Source organism: Tupaia chinensis, unplaced genomic scaffold (assembly GCF_000334495.1).
Source record: "Tupaia chinensis unplaced genomic scaffold, TupChi_1.0 Scaffold000369_1, whole genome shotgun sequence".
Classification (NCBI taxonomy): domain Eukaryota; kingdom Metazoa; phylum Chordata; class Mammalia; order Scandentia; family Tupaiidae; genus Tupaia; species Tupaia belangeri.
The window spans coordinates 361,105-375,732 of record NW_006159866.1 but is presented as its reverse complement, the minus strand read 5'-3'; the positions used below and the strand labels follow the sequence as shown (position 1 = coordinate 375,732).

General features: G+C 44.4%; 1 protein-coding gene across 1 annotated transcript in view; it reads left to right on the top strand.

Annotated features, from left to right (window-relative positions):
- TNN (tenascin N) overlaps positions 1 to 14,628 on the top strand; it is an 81,439-nt gene that overhangs the window by 6,211 nt on the left and 60,600 nt on the right. Inside the window, 4 exon segments of the mRNA XM_006153373.2 lie at positions 1,329 to 1,703; positions 2,519 to 2,782; positions 5,831 to 6,016; positions 8,388 to 8,477. Of these exon segments, the coding sequence (XP_006153435.1) occupies positions 1,329 to 1,703; positions 2,519 to 2,782; positions 5,831 to 6,016; positions 8,388 to 8,477 (915 nt within the window).

Here is a 14,628-nt window from a genome sequence, read left to right as displayed (position 1 = left end):
CTGGAAGGCCGAGCAGGGAGGGACCAGCAGCTCTTGAAGAGAGTCTGGACTCCTGGGTTAATGTTACTGGGTGGAAACAAACCTAGGGGCAGTCTTACTTGTGGATCTAATCTTTACTCAAAGGGGAAGCAATGGGATATAAAGGAAAGATAGAGAACCTTTAGGCTAGGCAGAACTGAGGTTCAAATCCCAGTTCTGCCACTTTTTAGCCATGTGACTTTGGATAAAAGTTCCCTTGGTTCCTCCATTGTCTGATGAGGATAAGTCTATCAACTAGTATGGTTCTGGGGACTAGAGGTGATGTATATGACACTGGTCCACAGTGGACAGACAGCAAATTATAGATTTCACTGGTAATAAAAGTATTGCAATTTGATTTTACAAATATGGTTTCTCTCCCCCTCCTCCTTTTAAAAATATAAACTGCTGAGGCTTATCCATATGACGATGACTGGCACTTTGGCATATAAACTGCTGAGGCTTATCCATATGACAATGACTGGCACTTTGGCATATAAACTGGTGAGGCTTATCCATATGACAATGACTGGCACTTTGGCATAGATTTGTATGCCTGAGGGAACTGCCTCAGTTAAGAGCACCTCCTATATGCCAGCTTCAGAACTAGGCACCAGAGACACTGCCAGGAATAAAATTACATGCAACTGCCTAGGAGAAGCCTCCACTTTGGAAGTGTTTTAAGGACAGAAGGGTGTTCCGAGAAGCAGGAGAAGGGAACCGAGAAGGAATTGAACTGACCTGCACGCCCTCTAGCTGCCTTCTGCTGTCTAGGGTCAGGAAGGGGAGTCTGGTTGTGTCTTCTCTACCCTCCTTGGCCACCACTGAGGCTGGGCTATTTTGCAGTTTCTGCAGGTCCATTTTCCAGGCCTCAGTATGGCTCCTCTCACAAGATCCTGCCTTGCTAGGTGCAGCCCCACCAACCAGGATAAGACAAACCCTGACCTACCTGGATGTCACCTGTATCCCCAGAAGTCCTGTCCTCAGTGTCAGCCTGCCAGCTAAGGTCCCTTCGTAAAAGGCACTAAATAATTACCATCTTCAGAGAAGGAGCTGGGGAATTCACATGGGCAGGGAAATGGTCTGGGTGGGGCAGCTTTTCAGGCAAAAGAGGGCACCTTTGAGATTTCACAAGTCAAATAGCCTGGCCCAGACTGGACAGGGGAGGCAGGGTATCAGAGCCCTATTGTTTTGTAATGGAAGACCCTCATGGGAGCCAGACATCGCTAGCCACTTTTAAGGGTCTCCACTGAAGGAGCTCTCCACCAGGCGCTGCCCACCCTGGCTACTGTTTTCCCTCTGTCCCCCAGACCCGAGCCTCCACTGCAGTGGCCATGGGACTTTCTCCCCGGAGACCTGCAGCTGCCGCTGCGAACAGGGCTGGGACGGCTCTGCCTGCGAGCGGCCAACCTGCCCTGGGGCGTGCAGCGGGCACGGGCGCTGCGAGGACGGGCACTGCTTGTGCGACGCGCCCTACGTGGGGGTCGACTGCGCCTACCCACCCTGCCCCGAGGGCTGCAGTGGCCATGGTGAGTGCGTGCGTGGCGTCTGCCAGTGCCACCAGGACTTCACATCGGAGGACTGCAGCGAGCGGCGCTGCCCTGGTGACTGTAGCGGCCACGGCTTCTGCGACACGGGCGAGTGTTACTGTGAGGAGGGCTTCATGGGCCTGGACTGCGCCCAGGGTGAGTGGAGAGGTGCCTTTTCCTTCCCCTGCGCGCGGTCTCCACTGCACCCACACGGTCCTGTGCAGCGGTCTCGACCTTCTGCCTTCACCAGAATCTCCTGGAGGCTTGCTAACAGATTGCTAGCCCATCCCAGTTTCAGATTCAGCAGGTCTAGGGGCGTGGGATGCGAGAATGTGTATTTCTTTCTTTTTTTTTTTAAAGGTTTTTGCTATAGGGCGCGTGCGCTCGCCAGACAGAGAGAGAGACAGAGAGAGAGTGGGGGGGGGAGACAGAAAGCGAGAAATCACCCCCCAGGGGGGATGGCCACGCTGCAATCCCTTCTTCTCCATTCTCTTCTTGGAATCTTGGGTGGGGTATGCCCACACCCGCGCTCGGCGTTGAGTTTAAGCCCCCGGGTCGGGGATGCAAACCACCATCGACTACATGGGAGTCCAGCGACATAGCCATTATGCTCACTGCTGTTCCTGAGAATGTGTATTTCTAACAGGCTCCCAGACGTCGCTGTGGCTGAAGATCTGTGGTCCCCACTTTGAACCACACTAGGCTTATGTGATCCCATGGCTGTGTGTGTGTGTGTGTGTGTGTGGGAGGGGGGGTGAGAGGGGAGTGGGAGTGGCCTCCTAACCAGATGATAGCTGATGTAGTGGCAGGTGTATGTGTGTGTTCTCAAGAATGGTGCCTTCGCTGGGCCTGCATCCTCCACAACTGAGGTCACGCTGTTAATTAAGTGGGTGCTGGGTGAACCCTCATCCACCCTGGGTTCCCATCCCTCACTCCTCTCCCTCTCCACCTTGTTCTCCTTCTGCATGTAGTGGTGGCTCCCCAGGGCCTGCAGTTGCTCAAGAGCACGGAGGATTCCCTGCTGGTGAGCTGGGAGCCCTCCAGTGAGGTGGACCACTACCTGCTCAGCTACTACCCACTGGGAAAGGAGCTCTCTGGGCAGCAGATCCAGGTGCCCAGTGAGCAGCACAGCTATGAGATCCTTGGTTTGCTGCCTGGAACCAAGTACATAGTGACCCTGCGCAACGTGAAGAAAGAGGTCTCTAGCAGCCCACAGCATCTGCTCGCCACCACAGGTGAGGAAGCAGATGGAGGCCCAGGTTTCCCAGAGAGGCCCCACTTGAAATGTTTTCTCCTACTTGCCCTGCAGATACCCTTCTAAGGGCTAGATAGGTCTTTGCCCAGCCTTGGGTTTGACAAACACAGCTGCTGCAGTTCTAGGTTCTGGAGAAGGGCTCCCTGATTATTGGAGCCTCTGAATCAGTGATGGCAACCAACTGGATTGAGGCTTAATGGGTCCTCTCTGTCCCTGAGATTAGTAGGGTCTGAGTGTCCTGAACCCCATACAAGCAGCCAAAAGGTTCACATGCATCTCCAACCCATTGCAATTTAGGTTGGGATGAGGGAGAGGCTGCTTAAGCCATCTGTATAGCTTAGAGTTATCTCAGCAAGAAAGAGAGGACATAAATAGAGTAACTGAAGGGAGTTTAATGAAGAGGCTGTTTGCAGAGCCATGGGTAGGGTTTACATGGTAAAACATTCTTGGACTAATGTCACTGGGGATCCACCCCAGCCTGAAGGAGCGAGGCATGGCTAGCACTTAGGCTCAGGGAGAGCTGTAGGAAAGAACTCTGGATGAGGTGCTTTTGGTCAAGGGATATAGATAGTCCACTCTGACTCCAAAATTACTCCAACTTGCCCTCTGATGTACTAATGACTCTCACTGGTTGAACCCAGTGGACAGGGAGCAAAGGATCCTGACTCTACTCACAGAGGTCATAGGAAGGATACAGAGCAGGATGGAGATGGCAGAGGGACAGTGCCTCCCCTGTACTACCAAGGCCACCAAAATGTTTGGAAACACAAGCTTTTGTTCTCTTTAGAAATTCTTATTTCTCATGCAAGTTCTTAAGTCAACTTTTTAGGGGGCTAGGAAAAGTCTAGTTGTTTGAGTGACTCATTTATTCCTTCACTTGACACATTTTCATGGAACACCTACCAGATGGCAAGAACTATTCAGGTGCTGATAAGAAGGTGCTGGCTTCAGCCTGTCTGAAACTCCTGGGGAAAGATCAGGAACTTTAGCTTCCAGTTGCCTTTGCAGAAATATCAGGCTGCCTGTCTTTATTAGATGGGAACAGGGTAAGTTAGCGATGGGTAGGTGTTGGAAAGGGCCATGAGAGATTTGGCACAATTTGTAGTTGCCTTTGAAAATGCCCTCCAGCCAAAGATCCCTAGGAACCTCCAGCCGAAGATCCCTAGCTGAATAAGTCAGGTTTGTTGATCATTTTAGTGTGGGAGAGTTCACACCATGGGGAACCGTGGGGGCATCTCAATAAGAGTGTTAGAACTAGCTATAGAGTTGGAGCTTGTGTTAGGTGATTTGGGGGAGGTTTAGGGAAGCAGGGGTATGCTTTGGATTGCATACTTTCAGGAAGTTGAAATCTCAGTGAATCTTATCTAGAGAGAAAGATTAGATAAAGGCTAAAGCTGTGAAGGGTAAAGAAACAGTGGGCACTCATGGTAGTCAGAAAGGGGATGGCTAGTTGGTTTGGACGATCATCATGTTTTTGTCTGTATTCAGATGTGATCATGGTATGCTCTCTTGTGGGCTTTGTCTGTCGTCATTCCAGAATAGCTTTATTTGATAGTCTATGCAATGGTCTATGCTCACCAGAGCACCAAAGCCTAGCAGTGAGAGCCAGGCAGCTCCTGGCTGGCAGGGGCTATATTTCTCTTTCTATACTTTTTGTTCATGGTCTCTCTTTTCTGCTACACCCAGGACTGTGCCCAAAGCCCCCAGTAAAAGAAGAGGTATCTGTCCTGAAAGTTTCTGCAATCCCTTGGTATTTTTCTCTAGGAACTCATAAAATCCTGCCACTGTGAAGTTTATCTATCTGTCCACCCTGCTTCAAGTTCTCTCCATTCTTATTTGCTCTTTGGGTAGCTTCAGGCAAGAAATACTTGTCCCTACAATAATTTTGCATGTTCTCCTTTAGCCCTGGTTTTTTCCTTGCCAGTATCTTCCAGTTCTCTCAAGTCATGTGGGTCCTCTTTTGCAACCTGCAGTCACTTTCACTGCTTACTTCTTGTCCTGTGCCTCAGGGAATTCCATCTTTGAAGGAGTCTAAAGATGGAACTGGGAGGTTGGCGGTGGAAACCAGCAGGTGAGAGGACATGCTTCAGAGAAAGGCTCTTTGTCTACTAGAGAGTGGATCAAGGATGTTCAGAGCCCAGGGAACTCGAGACCGCTGAGTTCACACCCTGCCTACTGCACCAATTCTCTGCCCCAAATGCTTGATGGGAGATCAGTTAGCCCAGGTGAAAACACCTCCAAGGAGGTATGGTGAGGATGTGACTAAGAAAGGGAGAAAGGAAGAGAATCTGAGAGAATTGTCTTCTGTATTTCAAACTTCAAGCTGGGCTCCTGCTAAGTCAGAAGCTTAGTTGCTACTTCGGCAACTCCAAGACATCTGAGCTATGGCTGTTGGAATTCAGCATAATTCTGAAAGATTCCATTACTCTCCTTTCAAGTTCTTCCCTTAGAGCCATTCAGTGATCCATTCCTTTGTATTAATCATTGTAATTTCATGCCCTTTAGCCTCCTAGGAAGAGTAGACAATTAGTCATGAATATTTTAGTATTTATAAGGCATATTTGGCCCTTTACAAGACAGGTAGATAAGGCAGCATCAGAACTGTTGATACCAGGTGGAAGTGCTGAAATCTGGCAGAAGGTACAGGAAGGGTACTCAAAAGGACTAAGCTGACAGTTACCTACTTCAGTTTTCCCTAGGTTTAACTCTTAGGGAAGAATTTGAGAGACAAGAACTATGGTTTGGGAAATGAAAGGAGGAGCTGGTTGCATTATCAACATTGTATTCTAGATCACTGGAAATGCATTTTCTCAACTTTACATGGAAAGGCCCACCCTCTTATCCTTATGTTGTCTCAGAAGGCTAAAGGGTGAGCATTCAGTTCAGAGCAGTTTGAGCCCTGTGTAGAGTGTCTGAATGGCAGTCAGCTCCAAATATGTCAAGAAAGCTGATTTGGAAGACAATGGCCTGTAGCTGACCTGTGTGATCTCTGATCTCTGATTTCTCTTGCCTGTGACCCTGGCCCTAGATCTCACTGTGCTTGGCACTGCATGGGTGACAGATGAGACTGAGAACTCCCTTGACGTGGAGTGGGAGAATCCTCCAACTGAGGTGGACTACTACAAACTGCGGTATGGTCCCCTGACAGGGCAGGAGGTGTCTGAGGTTACTGTGCCCAAGAGCAGTGACCCCAAGAGCCGATATGACATCACTGGTAAGAGCTACCCCTGGATGCGTGTGATGTATGCTGTGGAGGTGGGGACAGTGTGCACAGAGGGTCCTGTGGCCTTAAGGATTACATGGGAACCCTGAACAGACACCCAGTGCAGGCTCTGCTCCAGTAGCGAGTGCCTTATAAATAGATTCCACTTCAGAGATATTCTCCTAAGTCAGCTGTTGAAGCCCTGCCTCTGCCTCAGAATGGATTTAATGGTACAGGCAGACATTCCTTTGGGAGGAGGTTGTGTGTGTATGTTGGGGTGGGGGGGGAGATGAGTAGATAATGAGATTGGTTCATTGAGCATAATGCATGGAAGGAGTTGTGTTAGGAGACCTGGGGTGGGGATCCCTGTCTCGGATGAATAACCCAGTGTTTTTGAGAACTGGACTCAGATGTCTATTAAACAAACAGGGATGCAGGCATGGATCAATGTTGCACTGCTTGAAGTATGTACAATTTTCAGGGCCCTCATTAAGAAAAATAAGGGGCCAGCAAGTGGCATGGTGGTTAAGGCACTGGACCCCCACATGACTGACCATGGTTGAAGTCCTAGACCTGGCAGCTTGAAACTCACGCCAGCACATGTGCATGCATGTCCAAAATCCCAAGAGGAGAATGGAAGAGAAGGGATTGAGAAATGGCTGTCTTCTCTGGGGAGTTATTTCTCACGTTCCCTCTCTTTATCTCTCTCCAGTGAGCGAATGCACTGAATGGCAAAAACATTGAAAAAAATACAGAATTATCTGTTGATAATATGTATGGTAATATCTTTGACTGAACCAATATAGAGTGTATTCATGATGGGAAAATTCATATGGTATGCTGTAACTATATGCAGTGATTGAATGTAAAAGTAAATAAATAAATAGTAAAGAGAAATAGAAATAAACAAAAAAGAAAAAGAAAGAAAATAAAATAAAAATAACATACAACCATAAATATCCAAATGAGTACAGACCTCAGAAGGGGCCTGTGCAAACCAGGAGCCATGAGGTCTCTTAGCTTTATCGTCTTGCTCTGTTATCCAGTCCTGGGGTGCTATCTGGAGAGAACATCTCAAGGCTCCCATCTTGGAATGGTGAGTGTGCCTCATATACACAGCTCTTTGTCTCCATTTTGCTGTTGGAGTCTGAATATTTGTTCTGTAAGGAGGACAATCATTCACATTATTACTATAGAAAAATAACTTTAAAAGAAAAAAAAAAAGAATCTAGTGAGGACAGAAGTCTGACTGCTTTTTCCTATGTCCAAAATTCCTTTAAAAGGATTTGGGGTAAGTCACACCCACAAACATTAACAGACCATTTTGGCCCAGTTGATAATAGGGCTCTTCCTACATCCTGACCCTGGCATAGTATCTTTTTGACAGGTGAATCATGCCCACAAACATTAATAGACCATTTTTACTCATTGATAACAGGACTCTTTCTACATCCTGTCCTTGGGACAGTATCTTGTGATATATACAAGCCCCCTTATTTCTGCTAAAGCATACTCTTTACTGATCCTTTTCCAAGACACAGAAAACCCACCTATAACCTACAAGCCCCTACTTCTAGATGTCCCACCTTTTATAGGCCAGACCAATGGGAAAATTCTTTTTATTTTTTATTAACTTTTCTTTTGGAGAGGTTTTTGCTATAGAGCACATGTACTCACCAGAAAGACAGAGAGAGACAGGGAGATAGAAAGAGAGAAATCACCCATCAGGGGGGATGGCTACGCCACAATCCCTTCTCGTCCATTCTCCTCTTGGGATCTTGGACACACACACATGTGCCCCTCATGAGTTTAAACCACTGGGTCTGGGACTCAAACCATGGTTGGCTTCATGGGAGTCCAGCAACATAGCTATTGTGCCAACTGCTGGTCCCTGGGAAAATTCTTTTCACTGAATTCCTAACTTTGTCTCTCATTCTCAAAACCAAATAAAAGGAATCCCTGTGTCTGATTACCCTACAAAGGGTACATTTGCTTTTCTCCAGGCCTGGTCACTCATATTTGTGTTTAGAAATAAACCATGCTAGTTATTATTTCTGCAAAGTTGATTATTTCCATTAACACTAGGTTAATTATTGATAAAGAAAAGTTTGAGGGAAAAAAAGATTTGTTAGGATCAGAAAAACAATTAGGACTGTAAATGTAATTGGGGAATCAATGCTATTATAGATGCCTCAGCAGAGAAGGTGTGCCCCATTAACTTCACCTACCCTGGTCCTCCCCCAGCACTGGACAAATAAGCCCCTTGATGACACCTCATATTGCACTAGTCCTCCAGCTCTTTGTCCAATGGGCCTATAGAGAGAGATGGGGAGTGGTGCTCCTGACCCTGGACTCACATATAGTGCTGGCCACTTGCTTCCAGGTCTGCAGCCTGGGACGGAGTATAAGATCACAGTTGTGCCGATGAGAGGAGACCTCGAAGGCAAGCCAATCCTCCTGAATGGCAGAACAGGTAAGAGCTTATTGTAGATGCTATAAAATTTTATCATGTTTTCACTCTGATGCTTTTCTTGGTTGACTTTTCTCTGGATGAAAATTCTGGGATTTTCATGTAGAGATTTTACCCCTTTATTTAGTGATGTCTAGTTTGGGGATTAGAGGAAAGAAGCAAACTTCTCATATTTCACATTTTTCTTGCTATTGAAAATCTTTTCTAGGTCTTGGGAAGACAATTTCTGATGGTAGTGTGCATACTTTAATAGCTTCAATCCCTGAGTTATTTTAAGGGTTTTATTGTCTCGAACCTGGGCATACAGCTGCCTATTATCTAAAGACAGGTGAGCTATACTTCTTTTCTTGCTGCACCTGTGTCTTTTTTTCCTGATGACCTCAGTCAAGTGGTCTGCCTTAAAATGTCAAAAGGTATTTAGGAGCTTTACTTGGGAATACTGGTATATTTTGCACCTGCATCTTGAGAAATATATAATGACAAAATGTTGTACAGCAGTAATGTTTGACAATAAATTTGTAATTTATTATCAGAACAGATATTTTCCTTCAGTTTTTGCTATAGGGAGTGTGTGCTTGCTGGAGAGAGAGAGAGAGAAGAGAGAGAGAGAGAGAGAGAGAGAGAGAGAGAGAGAGAGAGAGATATCATCGTTTTTGGGGATGGCCATGCTGCAATCCCTTCTCCTCCATTCTTGGCTCTTGAGATTTTGGGCATGCACACACATACCAGTTTTTCAAGCCACCAGATCTGGGACTCAAACTGCAGAGTTGGCTATGTGGGAATCCAATCACCTTAACCTCCATGCCACCTGCTGTTTCCTGACCAGAAGAGATTTATTTTAATTTGCTGAAGATCATGTATGCTTGCCAGAGAGAGACAGAAAGAAAGAGAAAGAGGAGGAAGTGAGAAAACACCTTCCTTTGGCAGGGGGATGGCTAGTCATGCCATAATATGTTCTCTATTGTGTCTTCCTTTGGGATTTTTGGCTTGTGTGCACACATGCCTGGCATGTTTTTCAAGCCACCACGTCTAGGACTTGAACTGAATAGTCAGCTATGTGGGATCCAGCTGCTTTAACTACCATTTTACTGTCTGGCCCTAATCAGATCAAATTTGAAAACATTGTAGACATGCATATAAGATATCTTATGTAAATTTTATTTAAAGTTTCATTAACTTATTTCTCCTATGAGTGAGAGAGACAGAGAGATACAGAGAGTGAAACAGCACCATTAATAGGGTCTTGACATTGTAATCTACTCCCAGCCTTCAGCCAGACCTGGATCATGGGTAAGTGCATGCCTGGTGTACCCAGGGAGGTCTCTGGACTTAACCCAAAATCTTCTTACATAGAATTGACTTTCAGCGCATCATGTTTTACTGCTGTCCACTTTCTGGCCCAGTGACTTTTGTTTTTTAAACAATGCTTGAGCCCAGATTGTATTGTGAGCCTCCTACAATAACTCTGGGATTCTCCTACTCCAAGTTGGGCACCTGTGATCTGCAATATGAAGCCATGAGGTAAGGATAATTTGTGGACTTAACAAAAAGAGACTTTTGAGTTTCAAGGTTTCCTTCAAAAGTTTTTTAGTTATTCTTTCCAATTCAGTCCTGGAAGTAGCTGGCTGAAGTGGTGGGAGTAAGGATGAGATGGTGTGAGAATTGAATTTGCCATTTTGGCTGCTTAACAGATTACTTGTCTAGAATATGAATGAGTAATTGTTGAGCAATCATAAAGGATAAGATATAATTTAATTTACCAAGTAGAGAACATGGATTATGTAGCTTGCTTGAATAGTGGACTAGTGAAATTCTTTGCTAAGTTGGAAAATGGCAAGTACTTCCTCGCTTTGGTGACTTTCTTTATAACTGGGCATTAATTGACAGCTCACTATATGCCAGACATTAGACTCACTAAGCACTTTTGATGAATTATCTTATTTAGCTCTCATGGCAATCTTATGAAGTGGGTACTGTTACTGTGTCCTATGTAAGAAAATTGAGGCTTAACTTAAACTCAGGATTGTCTGACTAAGGAATGCAGGAGCTGGGATTTGAACTGAGGAAGCTCAGGTCTAAGCCTTTGAGCTTAGCCACAGAATAACATGCTTCTCTCTTTCTCCCTCCTGTGAGAGAAATAATTTTTTTTCTTACACAGCTAAAACAACACAGAACATTTCACTTTTGGTCCCCAAAATATGTACGGAGATTTTTGCCTATACGCCAAACAGTTCTCACTTGGATCCAACTGGGTGTCCTCTAATTCAGTTTGATTCTAACACTATCTGGAGATAATATCAGATCCCAGAGTCAAGGGCTCAGTTCTTTGAGTGCCTCACATCAGGTGCTGGTCACAAGTCCCAGTAGGACAACCTGTTTTTATGACCAACCAGCTACAAATTGAGGTGCCTACCACTTTGTACTCAGGCTCAGTTAATTTGAGCAGCTCTCAGAACTCAGAGGAGCTGAGATGAACTCTTCTTATGTTCACTCATTTACTATAGAGGACATTACAAAGGACACAGTTGAACAGCTCAATGGAAGAGGTGCATAGATAAGGCATGTGGGAAGGGGCACAGACCTTCCATGCCTTCTTCAGGCACACACTCTGGGAATCTCCACATGTCCAGTTATCCAGAAGCTTTCTGAATCTGCACTTTCAAGGTTTCATGGAGAATTTTTTTTTTAAATAAATTTTTGCCATGGGGTGCATACATTCGCTGGAGAGAGTCAAAGAGGGAAAGTGAGTAGTCACCCCCTGAGGGGATGGCGATGCCACATTCCCTTCTTCTCCATTCTCTTGGGATTTTGGCCATGCATGCACACATGTCCAGCATGATTTTTAAGCCACCAGGTCCAGGACTTGAATTGTGGTCGACCATGTGGGAATTTAATGCCTTACCTACCATGCCACCTGCTGGCCCCATGGAGGACTCTTTATGTAGGCATCATTGATTAAGTTGTTCATTGGCAATTAACTTTTAATACCTTGTCCTCCCTTGTCAGGAGGCTAGGAGGGTGGGGTGGGAACTTCCAACCCTCTAATCACATAGTTGGCTCACTTGGCATCCCACCTCCATTCAGAAGCTGTCTAGGAGCCCCCAGCCATCAAAAAGACTCATCATTGGAGAGCCTAAGGGCTTTAGGAGTTGTGTGACAAGAAATGGGATTGTGATCAAATATAACATCTCACCTCTTATCCTTCTTGTCCATTATTTCCAGTTAATTTTTATACCATTTACTCCCTAACTAAAAACATTTCCATGACTCCTCATTGCCTTAGGATAAGGTATAAGCATTTCGTCTTGGCCTCAGTCGGCCTGTCGAACCTAGAACCTTGTTTGCACTACTTTCCAATGAGAAGCCTTCCTGTCCAGACTGTTCTTGGGGATTTCCTAACACAGAAGATTTATCACTACACTGTGGGGTTGTTTACCCCAGCCTAAAAAAACCCTCTGCTATTACCTCTAGCTGTCAACTAATTTAAATTCAACAAATATGTACTGCAGGGTAGAAAAAGGCAAAAAAAGACATGGTTCTTTTGGGAACTTCCAAAGATGATAAGTCGTGGTCCTTGCCCTTCAGGGGTTCACAGAAATAACATCACTCATCTGTCTAGGCTTGGTGCAGACCTTAGCTTCTCCACTGAAGCTTCTATGACCACATTAAATGTGAACCATCTTTGCCACTGAGTTCCTAGAACACTGACTCGCATTTGGCCTTGGATGGCTAGTTAATTAAGTATATTATCCCAATGTTAGCACTAGAAAAGTATTTTTATTGTTAATTATATCCTAAAAATGAATGGAATGCTTTATTGGATTGTAAATATATTTGTATCATGTGTTTTACCAACATAAACAGGAAAAAGACTACTGTAATTTCTAAGGTCAGGAAACATTCACAAATGTGGCTAGACTGTTAATTAATTTGAGGGAAAAAAAGAAAACAAAAAACCTCCATTTTTTCCAAATGCTTTGTATCCCACGAGATGGAAAAAGATGCTGGAACTTAAGAACAGTATAAGCATGTGCAGCGAGGAAATGATACAGTTCAGGTATTTTCCATTTAACGAGTCACCTAGTGGAACTAACACTGTGAAAAGGAAAGGGTTGATGGAAAATCGTTGCCCTGTTAGCACACTCAAAGTGTATTGGAACACCTTCCAGAAAGGCAAGGCTTCAGAAGTGGGTCAGCCTCAAGAGCAGCAGGCAGTGTTTTCAGGGGTAGGAAGGAGAATGTCCCTGGACTTCTCCAGCAGATCCTCACATTAAATGATGAGAAAGCCTAGCCATGGATGAAACCATTCTTTTGTCCTAATTTCTCCATCTTTAAAATGAAGGATTGAGGGACCAGTGGGTGGTGTGGTAGTTAAGGCGTTAGACACTCCCATATGGCTGACCATGGATCAAGTCCTGGGCCTGGTGGCTTGCTTTCTCATCTTCCCTTCCTCTGTGTCTCTTTGATCAAATGAAAATGAATGAATGAATAAATAAAATTAAATAAATAGTTCTTTTTTAAAAAATGAAGGGTTGAACTAAATGAGTTTATCTTTACTCTTGCTTTTTAATGATTATGGCTATTCTTTTTTTTTTTTCTTTCTTTCTTTCTTTCTCTTTTCCGAAAGGTTTTTTTGCTACAGGGCACGTGCGCTTGCCAGAAAGAGAGAGAGAGAGACAGAGTGACAGAAAGTGAGAAATCACCCCCCAGGGGGGATGGCCATGCCGCACTCCCTTCTCCTCCATTCTCCTCTTGGGATCTTGGGCACACATGCACACGCCCCCGACTTGAGTTTAAGCCACCGGGTCGACTACATGGGAGTCCAGCAATATGGCCATTACACTAACTGCTGGTCCCAGTGATTATGGTTATTCTTTGATAACTTCTATGATTCATGCCTTTTCATGACGTGTATCAACAAAGTATGTTTTGTTGTAACTTACCAAGCTCCCATGCATAGCAGGGCATGTGTCCTAGCATATTCATTTCTTTTTTTTTTTAATTTTTTATCATCATCATAATCTTCTTTATATTACATTGGATTACATATAACTTTACAGTGTATTACTTTGCTTTTTCAAAAGGGAATGCCTTGCGTGTCACTCAGTACAAAGACATTAATCTCCCCACTTCAACATTCGATATCTTTTCTGTGTTCCCCAATCATTATTATTATTATTATTTTTTAAAAGTCAATCGCTATTTCTCATTTTGCTTGTAAAAATACTTTGCCCATCATGAGATACTTCTCAGACCAATCCAGTTGAGAATACTATACATGTCATCATCAACAGTTAATAAGCCCTATCTGTTTCTCACTAACGTCCTGCCTCTCTATTGTTCTCTTGCTATCTTTCTCTATCCTCTTCTTTTCACTTCCCCCATTCCACACTGTCCTATTCTCATTAAGTACCTTCACTGCTTTTATGTCCTCCAATTTTTTGCTCTCTATCATAGAGTGCGGATAGTCGGAATATATTGAGTGGATACATACAATATCTTTCTTTCATAACCTGGCTTACTTCACTCAGCAATAGATCCTCCATATCTGACCACTTTCTATCAAATTCCAGGGTCTTGTTATTTTTTATGGCTGAGTAGCATTCCATGGAGTATATATACCACACTTTTCCAATCCATTCATCGGTTTGTGGACATTTAGGCTGGTTCCATGTCTTGGCAATTGTGAATAATGCTGCAATAAACATTGATGTGCAAGCACTTTTCTGACTGAGCGTTCTCCTGTCTTTCGGGTAAATACCCAGAAGTGGGATTGCTGGATCAAATGGTAGTTCTATTTGTAGATCTTTGAGGAACCTCCATATTGTTCTCCACAGTGGTTGAACTAGTTTACATTCCCACCAACAGTGTAGGAGGGTTCCCTTTTCACCACATCCCCGCCAACACTTATCACTTTTTATATTCTTAATCTTTGCCATTCTGACAGGGGTTAGGTGGTATCTCATTGTGGTTTTTATCTGCATCTCCCTTATGATGAGGGATGTTGAGCATTTCCTCATATGCTTTTTGGCTATTCGTATGTCTTCCTTAGAGAGATTTTTGTTCAGCTCATTTTCCCATCTTTTAATCAGGTTAATCATTTTTTTGTTTTTTGCATAAGGAACTTGAGTTCCCTATGTATTCTGGTTATCAG